Genomic DNA, 24,173 nt, shown 5'->3' on the forward strand with positions numbered 1-24,173 from the left:
CAAGTATATTTTGATAAGATGAATGAGGAAATGGTTGTAGAATCTGAAGGGCCTTCTTCTGATACCAAGCAGTCATTAACTCCTCAGCAGTTTAACCAACCAGAATTGAATGACTTAGTAAGAGATTTGGGCCTATCAAAGAAAGCAGCTGAACTATTAGCCTCCAGGCAACAAGAAAATTTTGTACTTCACCAGTCAGCTAAAGAATCCCATTTCAGGAAGTGTGAAAAAAATTTTGTGGACTTTTTTTCCGAAGACAAACACTTTGTTTACTGTCATGATATCAGTAGTCTTCTCAGCCAGCTAGGTGTTACCACTTACAGTCCAACAGAATGGCAGCTATTTCTGACAGCTCTAAATGGAGTCTGAAATGTGTTCTTTTACTCAACGGTAATGTTTATGCAGCGGTTCCAACTGGTTATTCAACTCATCTGTGAGAAGATTATAATGACATAAAAATTGTCCTCAATTTACTGAAGTGTGAGGAGCATAACTGGATCATTTGTGTGGATCTTAAAATGATAAATTTCCTGCTAAGACAACAGAGAGGTTTCATGAAGTATCCTTGCTTTATGTGTTTGTGGGACAGCTGAGCTCAGGAGAAACACTGGACACAGAAGGAGTGGCTGAAACATGAAGCTCTGGAAGTAGGGATGCAAAATATTGTGAATGAACCTGTAGTTAATCCAGACAGGATCATTTTTTTCCCCACTTCACATCAAACTTGGCTCAATGAAGCAGTTTGTTCAGGGTTTAAATAGAGAAAGTGAATGCTTTCAACATATTATTTCTGCTTTTCTTGCCTTGTCTTTCGAGAAGATAAAAGCAGGTGTATTCGATGGACCTCAAATTTGAACCTTCATACGTGACAAAGAATTTGCCAGGAAGATGAATAAGGAGGAGAAAGCAGCATGGCAGTCTTTTGTGGCAGTCACAAAGAACTTCCTTGGCAACAAAAAGAAACAGAAAACTATGAACTTCTGGTTCAAAGGATGCTGTTGGCTTTCTGCGACATTGGATGTAACATGAGTGTTAGGATTCACTTTCTGAACAGTCACCTTGATAAGTTTCCTGAAACTCTTGGAGCTGTTAATGATGGCAGACTACTGCTGGAGCATAAAATGAGATTGTTCTCAACAAGTACACAAATGCAAGAGCAACAAATGCAAATTTTTGCCTGAATAGAATTTAAATAAGTTTTGTGCAAATTTTATGACTAAAATAAGTGTTTTGATATGTTCCATTTTGAAATTGTAGACAAATTCTGACACAATCATATCTTTTAGTGTATTAGTGTATTTATTGCATTATATAAATTATTATATTTTCATAAAGATGATGCCCAAGAAGACATTCTACTTCATTATGTTAAACTAAATGTTGAAAATTTTACAATAAGATGAAAACCTAAAATCTTGAATTGCAAAAAACTGTAGCTTACAGAGAAAACTAATGTCAGATTTGAGATCAGCACACTCGAATTAGGTAAGAACAAGTGTTTTTGTGGATGCAACAAAAATTTTGTTTCCCAGTGTAATGTTTACAGAGCGCACTGCATAGTGCTTGATTCATAGTAAATGCACAAATTATAGGCTCCCAATAAAGTTTATAACTAATAAACAAGATAACTTGAGCTCCTAAATCAAACAATTGTGTAGGGCCTAAAGTGAAAGAGGAATATATAAAATTGAAATACATTTTCTGAGGAAAGATACAGGTTAAGCTAAAAGAATTATTTTTTATTACCTTTGCATATGTTCAGTTTCATTAGAAACAATACACTAAGCCATTAACAGTATCTATTTTGATTTGTTTTTCAAATCTGTCTCTTGTCAATTGGCATTCGGAGCCTGGTGACATTTGTCTGGCAGTGTGTTGGGGACATAACTTCCACTGCCCTTTTTGAGTGGTTGTATCAGCAAGGGTGCTCAGACCATCTTTACACCCAGAGGTTGCAGTAAGTCTGGACGCCACATAGAACAGTATGGCAGAACTCATGGAAGATTTCTGTTTTAGAGATCTGAGAAAGTCTTGTTTGGAGAGGCAAATAGAACTTCAATTGCCCAGCTTTAGCGACATAACAGCTGGACACCCCTGGATCTTTTTCTGGTAAGTGTACGCATTTCCTGTAACAAAGCCATTTGAAAGTGCAGAGTTGTTAAAATGGAATGTTCAGAGTAGTAGGTTTGAGGCAGCTATAAGTAGAGTTAATGTTGGAAATCAATTAATCTTTATCTTAATTTAGTAGTGTTAATTACCTTATATTTGAAATATTTTTCTCATTGTCATTTTTTTCCTATCAAGTATACATGCCAAGTATTCAAAGATTTTCATTACACTACTGTGAGATTATTACTATGCAGAAGAAAGTCAATGAGCAGTTCCAGTGTGAATGCTTAAGTTGGCTACTAATGACTGCATCTTATTAAATATTGGAATTAATTCATTCCCTTAGGTGTCTCTTTTTTACCTACAAGATCAAAGACAACACTTTCTTTCAGTGTTAGAAGTATAATTTATAAAGAACTCTTTTTCATGACTCTTAGAGATACATTAGTGTAGAAAGGAGAAGCATATTCACACTCTGTCTAAGGGTGTCTGCAGTGTAACAGCACAGGTCATCCAATCAGAAGTAAAAAAGAGTCAAGAAGTCAGATTCTGAGTGTTTCAGAGTTATAGAAATAAACCAATTGAATTCCACTTTGCGATTTCTTAAAGGTTCATACATATTAAATAGGAAAATCATGTTTAAAATTCTGAATAAAGAGATTCTTTTGATTTAAGTATTGTTACTTTTAGCTTTTCTGAGAAATTTTTATGTAGCAGGGAATTTTCCATCTTATTAAAATAAAAGTATGCACTAGATCATGGGGTTGGCGTTTGCTGAACATCCCCTTCTGAGGGCATGTGCCAGAAAAGGGTTCATTAAAATACAGCGTACTTGTAAAGAATTCTTAGCCTACATCAAAAAATCAATGCCACAGTCACAATAAAATCACAACTCAGTATCCAAGTCTTTAAGTTTTATAATGTAAATGAATAAATATTTCATTTAAAACTTTGTGTCAATTACTCATTCTTATAGTGAACCTCAGAATGAAAGTAGATATTTGAAGCCATAAGATGGAAGACATTCTTTTCATTTTTTTAAAAAAGAGAATGCTCTTATGCAATAAATTCTACCTTTAAATGAATATATCTGGGGTTTTATTGTGGTGGTACAGTATTCATGCCTTAGTTCAGATTGAATTAATGCTTCCATTATACACTCTGCCTGTGATTATGGCCATACACTGTGAGAGTCATGAATAAGAGCGGAAGTCCACAAAAAGCAGGTATAAATAATGTACTTTAATAACATTTTTTTAATGAAGTAGACCTTTAAGCTGTCATTATGGGATGTACTTTGTTCATGGTGAATTTATTCAAACCATCAAATTCTGAAGATTCTGCATTTCTTCAAGCACTATTGTCTCTATTCTCTAGGTGATTTAGCAGCAGTGGAATTCAATTTTTCATTTGTAAAAGACACAACAATTTTATTATACCCTGCTTGGATATAAAAGTAACCTGTATTTCTTTTATGAAATCTCTCTTTTCCCTGACCTTTTTTCTCCCTCAGCAGTCAATATTTTTCCCTTTCTACCTGACTATGCACCCACTCATCCCATTTCTCTTTCACCTCTCCTCCAACTGTTGGCTGTTTTGCTTCTAACAAGCCAGAGAAGAGTCAGAATATTTAATATCATAGGTTTTCAGTGGACCTGCAGTTAAGTGCATCTATAGAATGGGAATTTATCTGCATACTGCCTTTCTTTGGCGAAAGTGTCATAAGCTCTATCTAGAATGATGGCTCTATCTAGCAGGGCTCACAGGAAAGACTAGTGGAGAGAGAAATCTTCTACACAATGGGCAGCTTGGAGCCACAAACACGTTATTAATTTCTGCATAAATTAACATTAGATGAAAGAAAATTTAAAAGGCTCACTTTTTACTTTCTAAGCCCTTACAATGGGCTTTTCTCTTTCTTTGAAATGTTTTTGTGCCATCTCAGATCCAGAGAATGCACAGTAGTTAATTATAATTGTAAAGCTTTCTAAGACGCTTGTTCCTAACAAATTGAGAAAACAAATGCAAATGTTTCATTTTCATTCTAGGTTTTGTTCCTCTCGCTTTGTATTTCTAGTGTAGAGATTATCCAAAGTTTACATGTTGGATGGGTGCTTTTCTGTTAATCTTCTATGGCAAAGATTGATGTAATCTTGGTTCTAGTAAAATAAATAGAGACATGTTTCTTTCCTAACAACACATTCCAACATACCTTGTTACTGTCACCTTGTTTCTCTAGAGTGACAGAGATTGGCCTGGAATCCCATGCACTACCATGATCATGGAAAAGTTCACATAAGTAGATAGTAGATAAGCTCAATACATCAGTGTTATTCGAGTTCTTCACTGTTATCTACAGAGGGTCACTGGGCAAGAGAGAAAGCATGGTGCTAGTATGATGACCTTGGTCTCCGAATTCTCTCTCTGATCTCTATTTAGGTTGTATGTGACATTGGATATGTGCTGTGACATACTGGATTTCATTTTCCTTATTTGAACAATGGGAAAGTCAAATCTACTTTGTGGGCTTGTTGTAAGTAAAGGGGAAACTGAGTTCAACTGTCTTGACCAGACTGAATATTTTAAAATAATGATAACAACAATGATAGTGATTACTATATTTTAGAATAGTTATTAATATATTTTAGAAACAAAGGTATGATTTATATATCTCCAGTGGTTTTTCTAGGTGTGGTATTTATTGAACTATTGAGTAAATTTACATTAATTCTAATGATTCTGTATCAAGGTAAGCTGTATCTGGAATATTTTGTATTGAGAAACTTTAGGACAAAAGTACATAAGTAAGAATTAGCATGTTGTGAAGAGGCACTGTGATGCAATGAAGAAGTAGATTCCAGACTCAGTTTTGCTATAAATAGTATGTTGGGCAAATGAGTTTGTAAAATTTGTATTATTTGAGTTTGCTCACTTTTATTGTTAAAAAATGGCGCTGGTCAGCACCAGGTATGTGATCTGTGAAACTGCAAATTACCTTCCTACTTGGGAGGGCCATTGTTATGCTAATGTTTGCTGGAAGCAAGGTTTTCCACCAGAAAAGTTTTAAAAGGAAAGAGAAGGAGAGGGAGAAGGGAGAGAAGTCAAGAGGCAGGGAAAGAGAGAGAAGCCAGTTTTGCAGAGTAAGAAGCCATGTTGGCAGATGGGGAACCAGAGGTAACGGGCTTTGTGACTTGTGAGACCTTTGATTCTAGGAGAAACCAGAGAAGATTCTCCTGGTTGTGAAACCAGATAATGTGTCAGTAGCTTTGTGAGCTCTGAGGGAAAGGGAAGTGTTTTTCGTGTGTGTTCCTCTTCAGGCCAGTATGAGTCTTGAGTAAAGGAATGGCCCACCATTTTTTGGTTCCACTGTTTCTTTACCATCTGTCCAAATCTAATGGGAACCTGCATGAGAATGGCCACGCCAATGGCCACAACTACTGGCCATACATATAGCTGCTGTCTTATGCTACTGTGAGAAAATCTTCTGAAGTCCACCATAAAAGGCAGTGAAATGAATAGAGTGTATTCAAGTCTCTCTTTACCTGTTTTTTTTTTTGTATTTGGAAACGGGGAGAGACAGTCAGACTCCCGCATGCGCCCGACCGGGATCCACCGGGCACGCCCACCAGGGGCGCTGCTCTGCCCACCAGGGGGCGATGCTCTGCCCACCAGGGGGCGATGCTCTGCCCCTCCGGGGTGTCGCTCTGCTGCGACCAGAGCTACTCTAGCGCCTGGGGCAGAGGCCAAGGAGCCATCCCCAACGCCCGGGCCATCATTGCTCCAATGGAGCCTCGGCTGCGGTAGGGGAAGAGAGAGACAGAGAGGAAGGAGGGGGGGTGGAGAAGCAAATGGGCTCTTCTCCTATGTGCCCTGGCCGGGAATCGAACCTGGGTCCCCCGCACGCCAGGCCGACGCTCTACCGCTGAGCCAACCGGCCAGGGCCTCTTTACCTGTTTTATTTACTCTCCAAATGAAACATGTATCATCTTGCATTTATTTTCTAATTTTGCTAGGAAAAGGTAACAAATAGTTTAGAGTTATAAATAGCTACTTCTCTGCCTTTACTGTGGCTTAAATTTTTTTAAGCTAGAAAATATTTCATTTTTAAGGCTTAAAATGAATATATACATACACTAGTACACAAACATATATATAATATCAGTTGTTAATAAGAGTCAGAAAAAAAATGTTTGGGCCTGACTAGGCAAGGCAATGGTGCAGTGGATAGAATGTTGGACTGGGATGCGGAGGACCCAGGTTCGAAATCCCGAGGTCACCAGCTTGAGCGTGGGCTCATCTGGTTTGAGCAAGACTCACCAGCTTGAGCCCAAGGTCACTGGCTTGAGCAAGGGGTCACTCGGTCTGTTGTAGCCCCCCCCCCCCACTCCGGTCAAGGCACATATGAGAAAGCAATCAATGAACAACTAAGGTGCCAACAAAAAAAATTGATGCTTCTTATTTCTCTCCCTTCCTGTATGTCTGTCCCTCTTTCTGTCTCTCTGTGTCTCTGTCACAAAAAATAAAACAAAACAAAAAACCCCACTAAAGTTTGGTTTAGATGATTAGAATATGAAACAGGTGGGAGGTGGCATTGCTTTTTTTTAAAGTAGAAAAAAAGATAGTGACTCTTTCTGAATGGGTAAGATTTGAAAAAACAGTGAAGAACTTTGGGCTATTGAAAATAATTTTCTGGCAGAGAAAAAAATATCTGCAATGATATTGACATGGGGTCATTTTAGATATATTCAGCGAAGATCATGGGGACCAGTGTGGCAGAAATGGAGGTGCAGAAGGTGAGTGGTAAGAGACGTAGCCAGAGACAGAGCAGGGACCAATCACTGAGAATTGTGTTGTTCATGGTGCAGATGTTTCATTTTACTGTAACATAGAAGAACAGAGAAAATACAAGCAAAGAAATTATATGATAAGCTATATATTAAGAGGAACTTTAGCTGTTACTGGGTGGTGTGAAGTCCCTTATTAGATTTTATGATCATATTGTAAGAAGGAAGACTAAGAAAGTAAAAAAAAAAAAATCAGTACAAATATTCTTTCCTTTTCTCTCTTTTTTCTCCCCAAAATTTACTCTGGATTTTATTAGGGACCCTTGAACAATAGAACAGTTGTAGGAGTACTTTATTTAACATTGTACAATGATTAGGTTACTATGACAGCAACACTCTATTTAAGGAATTCACTTAATTTAGCTGGCATAACTAGTTTGCCTTTCAGAACAGAAAACCATTGTCTTTGTCTTTAGTTTTCCTTTAATGATAACTGAATTATTCTTAGAAGTCATCTCTTCTTATTATCAGCTATTTAACAACAAACATACTACTACTAGCAATTCTATAGTACCTTTTAGTGATTATCTAAAGACTTTTACATGCATAATTTATTTATTTTATCAACAAATGTTTATTTAGCTTCATGTCAAAACCTCTTGCCATGGTCTAGAGTTTAAAAGACTCCTTTCAAGAATTCCAGGTAAGAGAATAAAACATGAGAAAGTTTACAATTACAATAAGGACATTGAGGAACATTAAAGGTAGAGTCTAAAGGATCTAATAGAAATTCTCAAACCCAAGAGTGTCAAGTAAAAGTGCTAAAGCTACTTCCATGAGAAAATGACAGACTGAGACTGAAGTGGTAAGTGAGACCTGATTCTGAGCCGAGTATAGCAAGTGTCACTATCTATGGCAACTGAAGGAAGTGGAGAGCAGAGTGCTTGCTCGTATCTCAGATAAGGCTGAGGACTCTCAGCGATGCCAGTCCATTCATGAAGAGAACATCCCAAAGGACCCCAAACCTTAGTGTAAATCCAAAGTTTTTTAAAATACCATACTACATACAGTTCTTCTTTAAGTTTTAAAAAGATTATAAGAAAGGGTTCTCAATAATCATGTTATATGGTCAGAGGAATACAAAAAAAAAAAAAAAAGGAAAGACAAGAAAAAGCTTCAAGTTTTAGTTGAAAGCTAATTTCAAAGTGATAGGCAATTATACTAATAGATGAAACCACATTACCTTACATGCATTAGCATATACTTGGTTTCCAGTTACAAGTCTATACATCCTGTAACTTGTGGAAAATAGGCTCAGGAAACTTGGATAAGTTGCACAACCTCACAAATCAAATAAGTGACATAGCAAGGATTCAAAACTAAGGATGAATGCCAACCTTGTACTCTCTTCTGCAATGTGGAAATGCTGCTTGAGGTAGACCTAGTATATCAAAAACTTGCAAATGAACTAAGGCATGGACAGAAGTGCCAACTTCTACCTCATTCGTGTGAAACTTACCTTTCAGCTCCCATTGCCCAAATTCTCTGATATAATTACATTTTCCTTCTGTTTCTGAATTTAGTATGCAATAAGAAATGCAAAGAGAAATATTATTTTAAACACTTAGAATTGCAAATAAGTTTATGTTAATTAAACTTAATTTTTCTTTAAAAAAGATAAGGTATAATGCCCCAAACCTTTAAAAAGTGATAAACATTTTAGATGGGTGATTTCATTATTTTGGAATGAGATACATTTATATAGATGAAGGTTGATGCATTTATTCTTTTTTCACTTTTCTATATAGAAGTGAAACAGCAAGGCAACTTCAGAATGTGTGTGTCTGTGTGCGTGCGCATTTGAGAGAGAGAAAGAGACAGATACTGAAAAATTGGTTCTCATTTTTCCTTTTAATGCTTTTACATTTCAGAAAGCAAATGCTCAATTAAAGTTCTTTTACTTTTACTCAAATGAGAAGTTCTCCATATATACACCTTTATCTCCGAAGAGCTCCGTATAAACTGCTCACAAAAATTAGGGCATATTTTATAGCTTCATATTAAATTTGAAATTTCCCCTAATTTTTGTGAGCAGTATAATTGAGTTGCATTTCCTTTTTTTGTTTTTTCTTGGGGGTCTTTGATGTTGCTGTCATCTGGAGATTTAAAAAAAAAACTCTTTTAACCCTTTTAAAGTTGATTTTTATGTAAAATCATTGGCCAGTAAAGATCTCTTATTGTAAACTTTTCCATGTGTCTTTCTACATGAATAAGAAAAACATAAACGTAAGGGTTTTTTTCTTATACCTTTTTATTTTCAATGTTATATTATTTATAAAAGACAGCTTTTACTTTTTATTTATTGATTTTAGAGAAAGAGGAGGGGAGAAAGAGAAACATCAGTTTGTTCTTCCATTTATTTAAGCATTCATTCATAGGTTGATTCTTGACAAATGGAGAAGATACTCTAACCAACTGAGTTACTCAGCCACATCAAAGAATTACTTTCATATTTTTATCTATATGCTTTTTCTACATTTTTGTGTAGTTGGAAATAGATTTCAAAAGTTTTTTATTATATTTAAAATATCAAGAATGTCTACAAACATGAGACAACTTAGCTTTCATGACTAAATTATCAATATTTAGAGAAATAGTTGGTAATCTTAGAAATCAAATATTTATTATTTTAAAGTACCACTTGAAAGATACCAATATTGTTATATCTTTGAGAATTTAGGACATGATTTAATAAATAAATTAGAAAGAATTCAATAGTTATTTTCAAATATAAAATGTATAAAGTTATTGGTATGTTGGGAGCATTTATAAGTCTGATTTCCAATTGAAACTTTTCAATTTTAAAAGATGTTCCTCATGGATATCAATATTTAAAAAGAAAACAAGTACCACTCAAAGATGCCAACTTTTCAAGTTGCAATAATTTTAATATATTGATTTCAAGTTTGTTTTAACTAGTAGACTCCATAAATGTAAAATTTTTCATAGATTATATCAAACTAGTCACAGATTATCTTCTTCTTAATAGAAGGTCTATTCTAATATATATATATTTTTTAAATACATAAAATAGTTACTAATTGCAGGAAACATTTCTCACCCTTTCTTATGTGAACCACTGTCAAGACTTTTTATTCCATTTGGATAAACCTGGCTTGGTTTTAAAGATTCAGTCACTTTTCTCATCAATTCCAGAGTAAGAATAATATCATTTCGAATTGCAACAAACTTGTATAACAGAAAGAAACATTTAGGTCAAGCCGACATAAATAGCAAATAAATGTTTTATAATGAAAAACTAGTACTTGTAAACTACAGCTGTGGAGAGACCTGGTTCTTTCTATAAAATTTTTAAGAAAAATTTTGCTAGTATAAGAGGATTGTAATCAGAATTCCATAATAAGAAAGTTAATAATAGATCACATTTGCTCAATTTACAAACTGTCTCATCTCTAACTTCATCATTGATCAAAGCACAGGGAAAAAACCACTTCTTGATACCAGCATAAATGTTACTAAGAGGTCTGAGGCAGAAAGAAAGGCTCCTGAACTCGACCCCAACTCTTGGGTGCACCCCCTGGATCTCCAGAGTAAACACTTACTGCTCTCAGTCAACTCAGACTTCTCTAGATCTATTGTTAAATACGTAGTCAAAGAAAAAGAAAACTTCTTTCTCTTACAGGCCAATGAGAAGAGGTAATAGTTTTCACAAAATATCTTTTAATAATCAATAATGGCATATCAAAACTCATACTAAAAGTCCTAGTTATGTATTTTTTTACAATCCTTTTTTCTTTTAATCTATTTTTCTTTTACTTTTCCATGACATTTTCTTTTATTTGTTTTTGTGAATTTTTTTAAAGTTTAGTCACTTGTTAAGGCATCTATTTTTCCATGATACTAAGCTGAATTTCACTTGTTCTAAATTACTGACTCAAATATCACTGTGTTACCTCTTGCCGAACCCTAGCACAGTGCTACAATAAAAAAAAAAAAATTTTTTTAAAAAGTCTAGAATTACAGGAAAGGTTGAAAATAATTTTTAATCTTTATGAAGACTTTCAATAACTAATGTTGGATAGCCCAAAACAAACATTCTAAACACTGTCTCCTGGACCTGGCCTGTTGGCTCAGCGGTAGAGCGTCGGCCTGGCGTGCGGGGGACCCGGGTTCGATTCCCGGCCAGGGCACATAGGAGAAGCGCCCAATTGCTTCTCCACCCCCGCCCCCTCCTTCTTCTCTGTCTCTCTCTTCCCCTCCCGCAGCCAAGGCTCCATTGGAGCGGAGATGGCCCGGGCGCTGGGGATGGCTCCTTGGCCTCTGCCCCAGGCGCTAGAGTGGCTCTGGTCGCGGCCCCCCGGAGGGGCAGAGCATCGCCCCCTGGTGGGCAGAGCGTCGCCCCTGGTGGGCGTGCCGGGTGGATCCCGGTCAGGCGCATGCGTGAGTCTGTCTGACTGTCTCTCCCCGTTTCCAGCTTCAGAAAGATACAAAAATAATAATTAAAAAAAAAAATCACTGTCTCCTTTGTTTTTGGCTTCTCAACCCTCATTAATCACAGTTGCTTTCCCAAAAGGCTCCCCCACACAAAAAAAAAACCCAATAAAAATTTAACCCTGCGCATGCTGACTCTCCTATTCTCTTTAGACTCTTATCTCAGCGTCCAGCTCTTATCTCTTTTTCTGGGGAGTAATTTTTCCAATTTGAGCATGAATTAATTTTATTTTTTGGGCTCCTTCTGATATTTCTGCTCACCTAGAACATCCTGAGTAGAACACTCAGGAGTTGACCAGGCAAACATAGTATATTTCTTAGAAATTAAGGTGGGGGACAAAAACTGTGAATCTGTATGTTAATATTTGTAACCTCATAACTCATATAAGCAATAGTTTTATAAAATCTTTTACAAATCTCGGAAGTGTAAAAATTCAATACAGTCTGTATTTAGTTAATAGTGTCACACCAAAGTTAGTTTTTTTTGTTCTTGGTCAGCGAATTGTGATTATGCAAGGTGTTAACATTAAATGAAGTTTGTGGGAGGGTATACAAGAGCTCTCTGTATTATCTTTACAGCTCTTCTGTAAATCTAAAATTCTTTCAAAATAAAAACAACAAAACCTTGGAAGGATTTTAGGACTGAAATAGAGGATTCACGTTTCCTGGGAAGTATTGATTAGTGCACTGTGTAACTCAAAGGAAATGAAATAAATGTGTGGAGAAGAAAAGGATGAATAAAATTAAGGACTCAAATACGATAAAATTTTGGAGCTAGAATAGACTTTGAGGTCATCAAGTTCAAAAATATCACTCTGTAGATGACAAAACAGTGTCTGAGAGGTTAAGAAAATAATATGAATCTCACAATTAGACCTTTAGTTCATTACTCTAACTCTCATACTCTCACTTATATGAGGCATAAATAAAATTTGGAGGTATGAGTAGGGCACCATAACCTTCCACTTGACCAATCTAAAGTTCCCCAGTCAATGTTTGTCTTAGTCATCTCTCTGGAGCACCTGGTCCTATTATATCCTTTTCTCCTTTATATCCTCTTACCCTTGGCTTTCTAGTATCTTTTCTAATGATGTTTGTGATGGTTAATTTTATGTGTTAATTTGACTAGGCCATGGGAAAAACTGTATGGTAAAAAAACTGTTAAGATTAGCATTGACAATGGCTCTGTGGAGGCTCCTGTCTCAGGTGCTGAAAATAGCTTGGTTGTGAGCATGGCCCCAAGATGGGCAGAACATTGGCCCTAGACAGGGGTTGTTAGGTGGATCCCAGTTGGGGCATATGCAGGATCTGTCTCTCTACCTCCCCTCCTAACACTTAGAAAAATAGAAAATCAATCAATTAATTAATTAATTTAAAAGAGCTTTAGTTGTGAGAAAACTCTGCATGTGATCCCAGTTCTGTATTAAGAAATTACATAGAATTTCACATACCGACTAATGCCATTAATGCAATTACTTTATTACCTTCAGTAGATAACAATTAAAACCTATCACTTTTAGCCTGACCAGACAATGGTGCAGTGCATAGAGTGTTGGCCTGGGACACAGAGTACCCAGGTTCGAAACCCCGAGGTTGCTGGTTTAAGCACAGGTTCAATCCAACTTGAGCACAGGCTTGCCAGCTTGAGTGTGGGGTTACAGGTTTGAGAGTAGAATCATAGACATGACCTCATGGTAACTGGTTTGAGCCCAAGGTTGCTGGCTTGAGTAAGGGATTACTGGCTCAGCTAGAGGCCCCCTCCTCCCCGTTAAGGCACATATGAGAAAGTAATCAATGAACAACTAAGGTGCCACAATGAGAAATTGATGCTTCTCATCTCTCTTTCTTCTTGTCTGTATCTCTCTCTCACTCTACCTCTTGCTAAAAAACAAAAACAAAAAAAACAAAAAAAAACAAACAAAAACAAAAAGAAAAAAACCCTATATTTTTAAATTTTAAACTATTAAAATTAAGAGTTTGCATAGAAATAAAATTTCCTGGTAGAAGAATGATAATGATAATAACAGTGACTAATGGTTGAGTAACTAAATGTGCTAGAAAATGTGCTAAGGTGTTATATATATTATTTCGTTGTTATCTTGGCAACTTTCTAAGTTAAATAGGCACTAAAAGTTGTTTGGTTAGTATATTTTATCAAAAATTATAACAAAAGGTCAATTCCAATAAAAATTTCTGACAGATATGAGTTTATTTCACCACAAAACAAAACAAAAAGATATTACATGGGCTTAAAGTTCAATAAAATTTATTGTGTCATAGAGTTAATGGAATAAGAACTGAGGCCAAATTTCTATTTTATTATTTTATGCTTTTTGCTTCCCAAGATATATCTTACTGAAGGGCTAAGGTGATAAAGTTCTTGGTTTAATAGAATTGTAAATAAAGTATTACTAGATCCTGCAAGGCATTGTCCTTAGTTGCAATGTTGGTCAGAAATTATCTTACAATATGTTTCTTATAATGCCCTTTCTCCTCTGTACAGACCCTACCAATGTATTCTTTAGGGCCCAATGCAGGGCTTGTGATTTCATTGGATAGCCTTGTGTTACTCATATCTCTTCTTCCTCCTAAGTTTGCAGCCTTTACAATCTGCACAACTCACTTCTGTGCTTCAGTACATAATGCTTCATAGTAATATCTACTACATAGAGACATACTCATTTGCTCCAAATTTGGCAACTTTATCTAGATCATCACTATATTTTACACCTACAGAAGCTATTTAACCACTATACGAAGCCATGGAGTCTTCACACTCTGCTCTTAAGGGACTTAAGAATCATTAAAGTCCTCACAGTTTACAGGTGAGAATATGGATGCTAAAAAAATAAATTAATCTTTTAAAAATTAAACAACTGATTAGTGTCACAGCTGAGATATAATGAAAACATATCTGGTAATTATGCTTATATAAAGACTTTATAAAAGTGTTTTTTTTGGGGGGTGATTGGGAAAGAAATGGAAAATGTTGCTTGGTCTTTTCTCTAGAGTTCTCTTGCCTACATTTGTGTGATGGCATTGATAATATTATATAAAACTGTAATACTAAGGTAATATCAGTTATATGTTTACTCAAGAAGATGATAAGGTATACTACATTTATTCACCTTACTATATTTAGCTATATTCAGGCAAATAGCGTATTTACAATGGAATATTAAAAATAATTTAAGTGCAAGATATACACTCAGTAAGGAATTATTTAACTTCTATCTCCCATATCTTTGCCACAATAGACAGGTTATGACAATCTACTCTAAATGTGAATGGAAATCTTCAATTTCTCAAGGATTAATATGGTTGGGGAAGGGTTTGTGTTGAGTAAGGGAAAGAAAAAAAATCTTTGACATTGTGATTAAATTTAATGGGATCATATCTGGTAATTATGCGTATACGCTTATGGAAGGATTTTATGAAACCGCACTCTTTTAGTGACTGGGAAAGAGATGGAAAACATTGCCTGAAGTTGTCCTGCTCAACTATTGAGGACTCTGAGAGTAGTCAGGAACTACTGTCTCATAAAAATATACAGTTCTGACAAACATTTGATGATAAAGCAGCTCTCATGCCAAGGGTTGAAATCGCTCATGATATTAATAGAAGGTACCATTTGATGTGTGGGGGGAGGGAAACTCATATCTGCTCGATTTGTGTAATGAATGAATAACTGTATTGACTCTTTGAACCTGCCAGCCTTTCAGCCTCATTGAAATGTCCCAAGAGATATGGGAATTAATTCTCTTACAAAATGTAATACTTTTTTGAAAGATCATGAGAATTAATATTACATTGAAACGAGGTCCATGTTTAAGTCAATTCCGGTTATGCTCATAATTAAATGCAAATTGAAAACACTGACGAAGCTATTACACTAGGTAGTCATTATATAAATATCTTTTTATTGCTAGTGTAGCATTCTTTCCCTTACCAAACATATTCTTAAGATTTATAGGGGGAGTAGTCAAAACTTATTTAAAACACAACTTATCTCTATATCCAAAAATTCAAAGTAAGAAAAGCTCATTATAACATACCAAGCATGTGTTGTGGGAGAGGAAGGAAATGCAAGGAAGGCAAGACACAACTTTAAGGCATTAAGTAAGTGTCTTGACTTGTAAGGGCACTGACACTTTGTGGAATGAAGTCAGTGCTGTTTTGAATTTATTTTTTTAAGTGTTATGAAAGCACAAAATAATATTTTAAAGGCTTCACAGATGTATTGAGTGATTTCACCCATAACAAGGCACAAGTATATTTGGATTTCTACTGATAAAATCCTCAAATGTCTCCAATCTTTTATGAGCAAATTTGATAAACCAGTCTATATAAAAGCTCTATTTTTTAAAACATTAAAATAAAAAATATGTTTTAATTTCTACATTTTGACCTGTTATAATTGTGCTCCTCAAATCAAATAACATACCTTAGTGCCTCATGAATTATACAGTGGTACCTTGAGATACAAACAGACCAACATACGAATTTTTTAAGATACGGGCTGTGACTCAATCTGTATTGAGATCCGAGTGAAATTTCGAGATACAAGTTGTGATTCAGGAAGCTGCCACTAGTTGGCGCATTGGCGCACGGGTCCAGTATCGGCAGTTTGATATACGAGTTGACTGACTTACGAGCTCGGTTACAGAATGAATTAAATTTGTATCTCAAAGTATCACTGCATTTTCATATAATGCCATTTTCTTGCAATTTGGTTTTAAGGAAGTTCCAGACTAAAATAGTGAATCAAGGCTGTGCATAATTAGCCTGACTAAAAACAGCTTGATTAATACTAAATATGTCCTAGTTACTAATCAATTATGTTAATGGAGTCGCAGGCAGAACATCTGCAACCCTGACAAAGCCTATGATCTCAGCACTGCCTGAAAATGGGGCCTCCTTGGGAAGTTGTTCAGTGCCAGCATTCTTAGTGCAAAGACTCTACCTCTCTATGAATTAAATGTGTGTACTAACAAAAGCTTTATAATCCTGCAACATCATTATGCTATCACTCACACATAGTATTGAGTTCCAAGATAAAATGTCAAATCAAATCGCTCTATACAATAGAATTTAAGTGTCCCACTTAACAATGGACATATCCCTTTTCTAAGTAACAGACTAATAGGAAAATATTTCCTATGTGGTCTTTTATGAATCTCTCTGCTGGGACATAAACTGGTGTCAAACACTAGAATAATCTATCAAAATCTGCCTCAAATTGGAGAACTGGAGTTCTTTGATTTATGTCCACCTCACAACAACAACAGAATTAGAATCCGATGAAACTTAAGGTGACTATTATTTATAGATGATCTCTTGTCATGTGAACATTTGGGCAGTACGATAGTCACTTGTCAGATTGTGTCACATTATCTTATTGTCCAAATGCCAAAAGAAATATAACTCTGCTGTGTGTGTGTGTGTGTGTCTCTCTCTCTCTTCTGGACTGGTTTATACATTTTTTTCCCTAAATCATTTGCTCACTAGCTAGATAAATGACACACATTTGTATCCAGTCATGAGATTATTCAGAGGTTTGTTGTTTTACTATCGTCACTATAAATTCAGTTATATTTGAGTTCAGTTAAGAAAAATTTTTAAATAGTTAACTTCTAACAAGTATAAGCATGTACAGAAGATGATGCAAGTTCAGAACTTATTCTGTTAGAAAACTATATATGACAGAAATTAAAAAGGCAAAATTACTGATACTCAAAAAATTAAACAACTCTAATTGCATGAAATTAATATTTCAGCTGCTTTGCTTATGTGTTAATTAAATTTTAGAGTTTATCAAATGCAATGAACTGAACTGTGTCTCCTTCAAATTCACATGTTGAAGCCCTAACCTCCATGTGATTGTATTAGAGACAGGGCTTTTGGGAAATAGTTAAGATTAAACTAGATTGTAAGAGTGGAGCACTGAACCTATAGCATTGGTGTTCTCAAACAATAAAAAGACAGCAGAGCTCTCTAACATGTGAGAAGACAGCAAGAAGGACGCTATCTGCAGGCCATGATGGCACTCTGACTTTGGGCTCCCAGCCTCCAGAACTGTGAGAAAACTCATTTCTGTTATTTCAGTCACCTGGTCTGTTGTATTTTGTTATGATAGCCCACACGTACTAAGACACTAAGGTTGATGAGAAATTTTTAAAAACTATTATATCAAGAGAAAATCGTCAGACATAATTATCACACACAGAAAATTGGAGCCAAGTTGAGTGCATGAGTGAAGGAGATCCATGAAAGTCCATGGAGACAGTGGGATGCTTGTTCTATCCAAGATGATCACCTTTAAACAACAATGAGTAAAAGACTTGTGTGGACGAATAAAATGTGTCTGTAGCTGAACTGAATGGGAGACAAAAGTTTCAAACCCTGGACTAGATCGGAATTGTATTCTAAATATTTAAAAAGTAGTGTTGATTTGGTGTCTTAGGATGAGACATTCCATGAACTTTACATTAAATTATGGACTTTAGTGACTAAACAAATGATTTTTTTTTCAAATTGGGATTGACACAGTACTGATTTACAGATTGTATAGGGTTTTTATTTAAAATTTGAAAATGCTAATTTATTCAATTCATGTAGATGGCCAAATCAAAATATTTTACATACTATATAATAGACTTATAATTTACAAGTATAATGTAACCTTTTACCCGTTCCCAATGACATTTCTCTTGCTCTCTTGTGAGCCTTTCTAGAATGCTTAGGTACTTGGCTAAAAACCTGCTTTTTCCCAGACAACTAGCAGTTAACATTTTTGCACATGTGGCATTCCAGTAAACCTGAAAAATATTTGGTCAATTACAGATCATTCAGGTAACTGATACTAAATTAAAAGCATTTTTATATATATTAAATTGTTCTCAACCTCCTGTTTAAATCTTCTAGGGATTCGCTACTAGATCTGTTCCAGGACCAGCAGTGTTAGCAATACCTGGTAAAAATGAAGCATCCTCAGCCCACACCCCAGACCCACCAAATCAGAATCAGCATTTTCACTAGATCTCCAGCTGATCTGTGCTGTGTGACACACAAAGTTTTGTGAAGCGTTGCTAGGGTACTTTTGGCTGTCAGTGGAACATGATGTTTCTATCATAAAACTGCATGAAGTATAAAGCATGAAACTTTGTCTCTCTTTCCAAAACCTGTTGATGTCTCAGAAGACAAGGACATAATTCTCAAGCTTCAATGTTTGTGCAATAAGTAATAAAAAGATCCCTGAGTCTAGGGCTGAAATCTCAGTCCTGCTATTTATTTTTTTTATTTTTTTTAAAGTTTATTTTTTTATTTATTCATTTTTAGAGAGGAGAGAGAGGGGAAGAGAGAGAGACAGAGAGGGAGAGAGAGAAGAGAGGAGGAGCTGGAAGCATCAACTCCCATATGTGCCTTGACCAGGCAAGCCCAGGGTTTCGAACCGGCGACCTCAGCATTTCCAGGTCGACGCTTTATCCACTGCACCACCAAAGGTCAGGCCAGTCCTGCTATTTATTAACATAGCATAACTAAATAAACAAATCCCATAGCTCTATTTGTTAATTTTTAATATAATATTTATAGGGTGTTGGAATATCAAATGTAAATGCATATATATGTGTGTATGTATGTATAAGTATATATATATATTAACCATATTATTTTGAATAAATGTGAATTGAAGAGAGCATACCCATGGATAAGGCATGACTTGGTCAGGATTTGGCTAGGCAAATGCATAGACACAATGCTGTCAGAATGTAACCTTAGAAAACTTCACCTGCCCAGCTATTCAAATCCTTCTCTGGTTATTGAATGTGTGAAATGTAAATGTATAACCACAGGTACTTCTATGTCAATGTTTCATGAAAAACTATTATGTCCCAGACTGGACCCATCACCTTCCTGCTCCTTGTCACTGGGCCTATTTTATTTCAATGGCTTTCCATCTTAATTAATGACACTATTGTCCACCTGGATACTTAATTCAGAAAACCTGGAGACGTTATAATTCCTTCTTCTACTTTAGCGCTGAATCAATCTAATACTTAACCCTATGATCTTTTGAAATCTTTTTCTGATTCATCTCTTTTTTTCCATCCATTACACCACAATTCAGTTCAGGATTTATGGTTTATTTGGACTCATACCCCTGATCTACCCAGTAGGATGACAGTGAAGTTGATCTAAAAATGCTTACTATATCCATGAGAAATTCCCCATCTTCTGGAGACAAAAATAAAAATCCCTTAGCTGAAGAGGCAATATTTGTGTTTGTATATGCATAAAATATCTCTGGAAGGAACTAACACCAGTTGCCTGTAAGAAAAAGTGTGTAGTCGATGAACAGGATCAAGAAGATAACTTTTTACTTTATAACGTTTTTGTAAATTTTACATTTTGGACTATGTAAATGTATCAAAATTTTAAAAGAAAATAAAAATTCCTCAGCTGGATAAAATGCATGATGTTAAAGATTTGCAAAAGAAACAAACTGCAATAAGAAAAAAGAAAAGTAAAGGGAAAGAAAGGGTTAGAATAAAAAATGTTGATAAATTTATGTTCGATAATTTTGTATCAAGTATATTGAAATGTAACTTACTATTTAGTGTTTCATAATAAACTTTAAATATAAAAATAAGTCCCAAGCTTCCCTTTACAAGGGAAGATTGAATTCACAATCTTCTCTCTACATGTTTTTCTATCTGCTCTCCCAAACTGTTTCTATACCTTCTTTGTTCTCTTCATGATGAATACATACTTCCCTGGACCAGACTCTTTTTTTAACTCATCTCCATGCTTTTGTCTATACCAGTCCTTTTATTGGAATGCTCTTTCTTTCCTTGATGGCATGACAGACCTCTTCTTGGGACTTGGGCCACTTCTACAGAGAAGCCTTCCTAGAGCCCTCCTCTCCTCTTCAAAACAGCATTGTGCCCTCCCTTCTCTAATGTTTCACAGTACTTTTTACTGACTTATTTTTTGGTTTTTATTATATTGTAGTAATCAGCACACCTCCTAGAACCCAACAACCAGGCCGCTCTTGGAGTCTTTTTGCTTTGTAGGGCTCTTCTGGCCCTCCTCCAGCTGGTCCCTGCCCTGGATAAGAGTCTGTGGGGAATACAGGCTGTAACTACCTGAAGTCTTTTCTCTCTTACAGTCCAGATCTTGAGACCCTAATTTTTTCCTCAAATGCCATTACTCTAATGCTAGTGGCTGCATGAGCCTCTTCACAAATGACACCCCATAAATATAATCACTGCTAGTCTCAAGGGGTGATTAAAGCCAACAGGTAGCTATTGAATAGAATGGATAAAACTTTGATAAGCAGTCTAGTATCCATGTATGAACAGATAAGGTTTCTTTCAGTGTATGTCAGAGCTAGAGTAGAGAGGGTGCTATTGTGTGCTGGGCGAGAACTCCATTTTTCTCTTACAAAAAAAATTAGCAGTGCACTTGGCTTTAATTACTTGTGTTGTATATCAGGCTTCTCTATAATTACTTTTAATATTATATTTGCAAACTAAACCTTGGTAGGGCAGAGACTACTTTCTCTTAATGTCTGAATCCCCAGTACTTTGGACAATATCTGACTGACATGATCCCATGGGTTAGAATTTAATAAAGAATAGTCAAAGGAGTAATTGAAAACCGAAAGAAAATTCTAACAAATTTGCTTATGGTGACACTTTCGTCTTCTAATTTTACTGATCTTAAACATTGAATTTTAAAGAATAAATTATTGGTGGTGGTATAACTACTACTTCATAAAGCACTTATAAACTGGCATGTATACACACAACACACCATTTCATCTTCATAATAACTTTATGAAATTAGTGTTATTTATGTTCCATCACAGGGATGACAAATCTCATGAACAGTGAATTAAAGTAACTTCCTAAATTTACACAGCTTGTAGAAGTAGAACTCAGATTCAGATCCAGAAACTCCGGCACCAGAATCTTAAGACAATAAATTGATCAAGTTGTGATGAAACTGCAAGCCTTGTAAGGCTATTCTTATCTATTTGTTCTTATACTTTCTGGATGAACTCCAAGGTAAAAAACTGGTCTTTCTTCTAGAATCTTAAGAGGAAAATTTAGGTTTTCTAAAAAATAGCTCAAAAAATTAAAAATAGAACTACCATATGACCCAGCAATCCCTCTACTGGGTATATACCCCCAAAACTCAAAAACACTGGTACGTAAAGACACATGCAGCCCCATGTTCATTGCAACATTGTTCACAGTGGCCAGGACATGGAAACAACCAAAAGCCTGTCAATAGATGACTGGATAAAGAAGATGTGGTATTCCATAGTATTATATATAATACTATGGAATACTACTCAGCCATAAGAAATGATGACATCGGATCATTTACAACAACATAGGTGGAACTTGATAACATTATACTGAGTGAAATAAGTAAATCAGAAAAAACTAAGAACTGTATGATTTCATACATAGGTGGGACATAAAAATGAGACTCAGGGACATGGACCAGAGTGTGGTGGTTATTGGGGGGTGGAGGGGGGAAAGGAAGAGGGGAGGGGAAGGGAGGGGCACAAAGAAAACCAGATAGAAGGTGACAGAGGACAATTTGACTTTGGGTGATGGGTATGCAACATAATCAAATGTCAAAATAACCTGGAGATGTTTTCTCTGAACCTATGTACCCTGATTGAGCAATGTCACCCCATTAAAATTAATTAATAAAAAAGTAGCAAACTATAATTTTAAAAAGAATAAACTATAGCTACATAGTATATAGACATAACTAAAACTATTTGAGAAAATATGAATTTTGTTGTTGCTGTTGTTATTGTTATTTTTGTTTCTCCACACCCTGTTTTATCTACTGTAGAGAAAATATTTGGGAAAACTATAGAAAAAAATACTTGCCTTCAAGAGCCGATGAAGCAGGAGTTGGTCTGGAAGCTTGTTTTGTTGGTAATGGAGGTGGTATGGCCGGGCTTTGTCCTGTGCACACAATCAGAGGTAGGTATTGAAAAAGAAGTATTAATAAATTTAATAACCACAACTAATATAACCTGATCTGTCCCTAGCATGCATAATTCATAATCTGAAGTATAAATTCATATGATAATGCAATAGGAAACAATTTTATTAAATGAGATCTTTAAGCGTACACATACTCAGCTATCTTCAAAGCCATTTCTGAATATATTACTTTTCAGAAATGTCTACACAGTGTTAAATATATTTACTGGACTTTATTAATGAGAAATCTACATGGAATCAAATAAAGTAATTTATTTTCAATAGGCACTTAAATTGTGAAAACTAAAATCATAGAAGTTGAGAGGGATCCTAATGCAGAAAAAAAAATCTCCTTTTTCTCATTTAACTAAAATTTTTCAAGTGATAAAATAGGGCAATGAAAGAAGGTTAAAATTCACAGGCCTTTTGATCTTGAACAGGTACATTTTCTCCTGCCAAAATAAATGACTTACAGTTAAGTAAATAATGGGACAAAGGGAAAATATATTCAGTTTTGTAGAAGCTTGAAAGGCTCCCTTAGGTCTCCGGGCTTATTATGAACTGTATAAAAACCCACAATCGCTTCTGAGTGCCTCCTTATCCCAAGTGATTTTTTTAATTAACCAAAACCATCCAGGCTATGAACTGTAAACATTAACTAACATATGATTTCATATGAAATGCTTGCAAAATGTTTTATCATTAATTTTCATTTCAGGAACTCCTCCTGTGTGGTTCGTTTTAATCTGGGAATCAGTGTGGGCACATGTGCCTTCGAAAATCTCACTGACAACTAGATATTATCAAATGTCAGCAGACCTGCCTGCTTACTGGAAGTTTTCCTTTTTTAGAATTCATCAAAATGACTTCTCTCCGGTGAATTGTGGGTTAGCAAGCGGAGCGATCTGAGCCGCATACACCACATTTTGTGGTGATGAGAAAGGCGGAATTCCAGGCCTAGACCCTCAGGTTAACAAAAGGTTAGTCTCCATTCATTAAAGGAGTTTCTTCAAGTTAGTAGAGCCAAATGATTAATTCTTGAGCATGTTCAAGCATATATAAAAGCAAAGCATACTGTTTCATAATATATAGGCCATATACCTAGAAAAATACCAAACTATATTATTACTTTTTTTCCTCATAGCACAAAGACTTGATAGAAACACAATGCAACATGAAACGTCCTCTTTCAGCAAGCAGAAAAAAACATAAGGGTGGGCATACAAAAAAGTTTGCTCCACATTTTTCCCCCAGCTAACATTTAATTCGTGCTTAATGTTTGCCTGGAACAATCTCAGTTTTGGTATAAATCATTTAATCTTTGTAAGATTCTTAGGGTGTAGGTATAATTTTTATTTTGCAGTTTGAAAACAGAGGCAAACGGGTTCAGACCATTCAGCTTCTAAGAGTGGAGCTGGATTTCCGTGCAGACTCTAGATTTGAGATGTTAAAGTTCCTTTTAGACTAAGTAAGGCAATCAAAGCATCATCTAACAAAAAAGGCTCCAGGATGTCAGCTGGGAAGAAACAGAGAACTGAAGCTCCCACCCTGTTTCCACCTTCTTTCAGTGTCAAAGAGCCACCTGCTTGGAAAGGTTTGTTTCCGTCTTGCTTGAGAGCTGTTTTTGAAAAAGTATTCCTAAGGATGGTATTGTAATTTTTAAAATCTAGTGAGAGTCTCGATTTAAAAAGAGTCAATTAAATTACTAATGCTCAAAATACAAGTGACTATGAATATAATTCAATTGTTTCTA

At 35.5% G+C, this 24,173-nt stretch overlaps 1 protein-coding gene and 2 long non-coding RNA genes across 21 annotated transcripts in view; 2 read left to right on the plus strand and 1 right to left on the minus strand.

Annotated features, from left to right (window-relative positions):
• Positions 1–24,173, minus strand: part of TRDN (triadin) — a 411,085-nt gene that overhangs the window by 206,310 nt on the left and 180,602 nt on the right. For all 18 annotated transcript variants that reach the window (XR_010727714.1, XR_010727713.1, XR_010727716.1 and 15 more), the window contains exon 10: positions 22,322–22,399. Coding sequence is in view for 14 of the 18 variants with exons in the window: in XM_066248538.1 (XP_066104635.1) it covers positions 22,322–22,399 (78 nt within the window). In the remaining 4 variants the exon portion in view is untranslated. The remainder of the gene's footprint in view (positions 1–22,321; positions 22,400–24,173) is intronic.
• On the plus strand, positions 1,944–22,345 carry LOC136316473 (uncharacterized). 2 transcript variants are annotated; one of them, XR_010727718.1, is made up of 4 exons: positions 1,944–2,109; positions 14,142–14,230; positions 18,744–18,907; positions 22,284–22,345. It is a non-coding gene; the product is annotated as an uncharacterized lncRNA (long non-coding RNA). The 2 variants fall into 2 exon arrangements; XR_010727717.1 differs by lacking the exon at positions 14,142–14,230.
• On the plus strand, positions 22,354–24,092 carry LOC136316474 (uncharacterized). Its single transcript, XR_010727719.1, has 3 exons — positions 22,354–22,417; positions 23,139–23,400; positions 23,565–24,092. It is a non-coding gene; the product is annotated as an uncharacterized lncRNA (long non-coding RNA).

The sequence above is a fragment of the Saccopteryx bilineata genome, chromosome 12 (assembly GCF_036850765.1).
Source record: "Saccopteryx bilineata isolate mSacBil1 chromosome 12, mSacBil1_pri_phased_curated, whole genome shotgun sequence".
NCBI lineage: Eukaryota > Metazoa > Chordata > Mammalia > Chiroptera > Emballonuridae > Saccopteryx > Saccopteryx bilineata.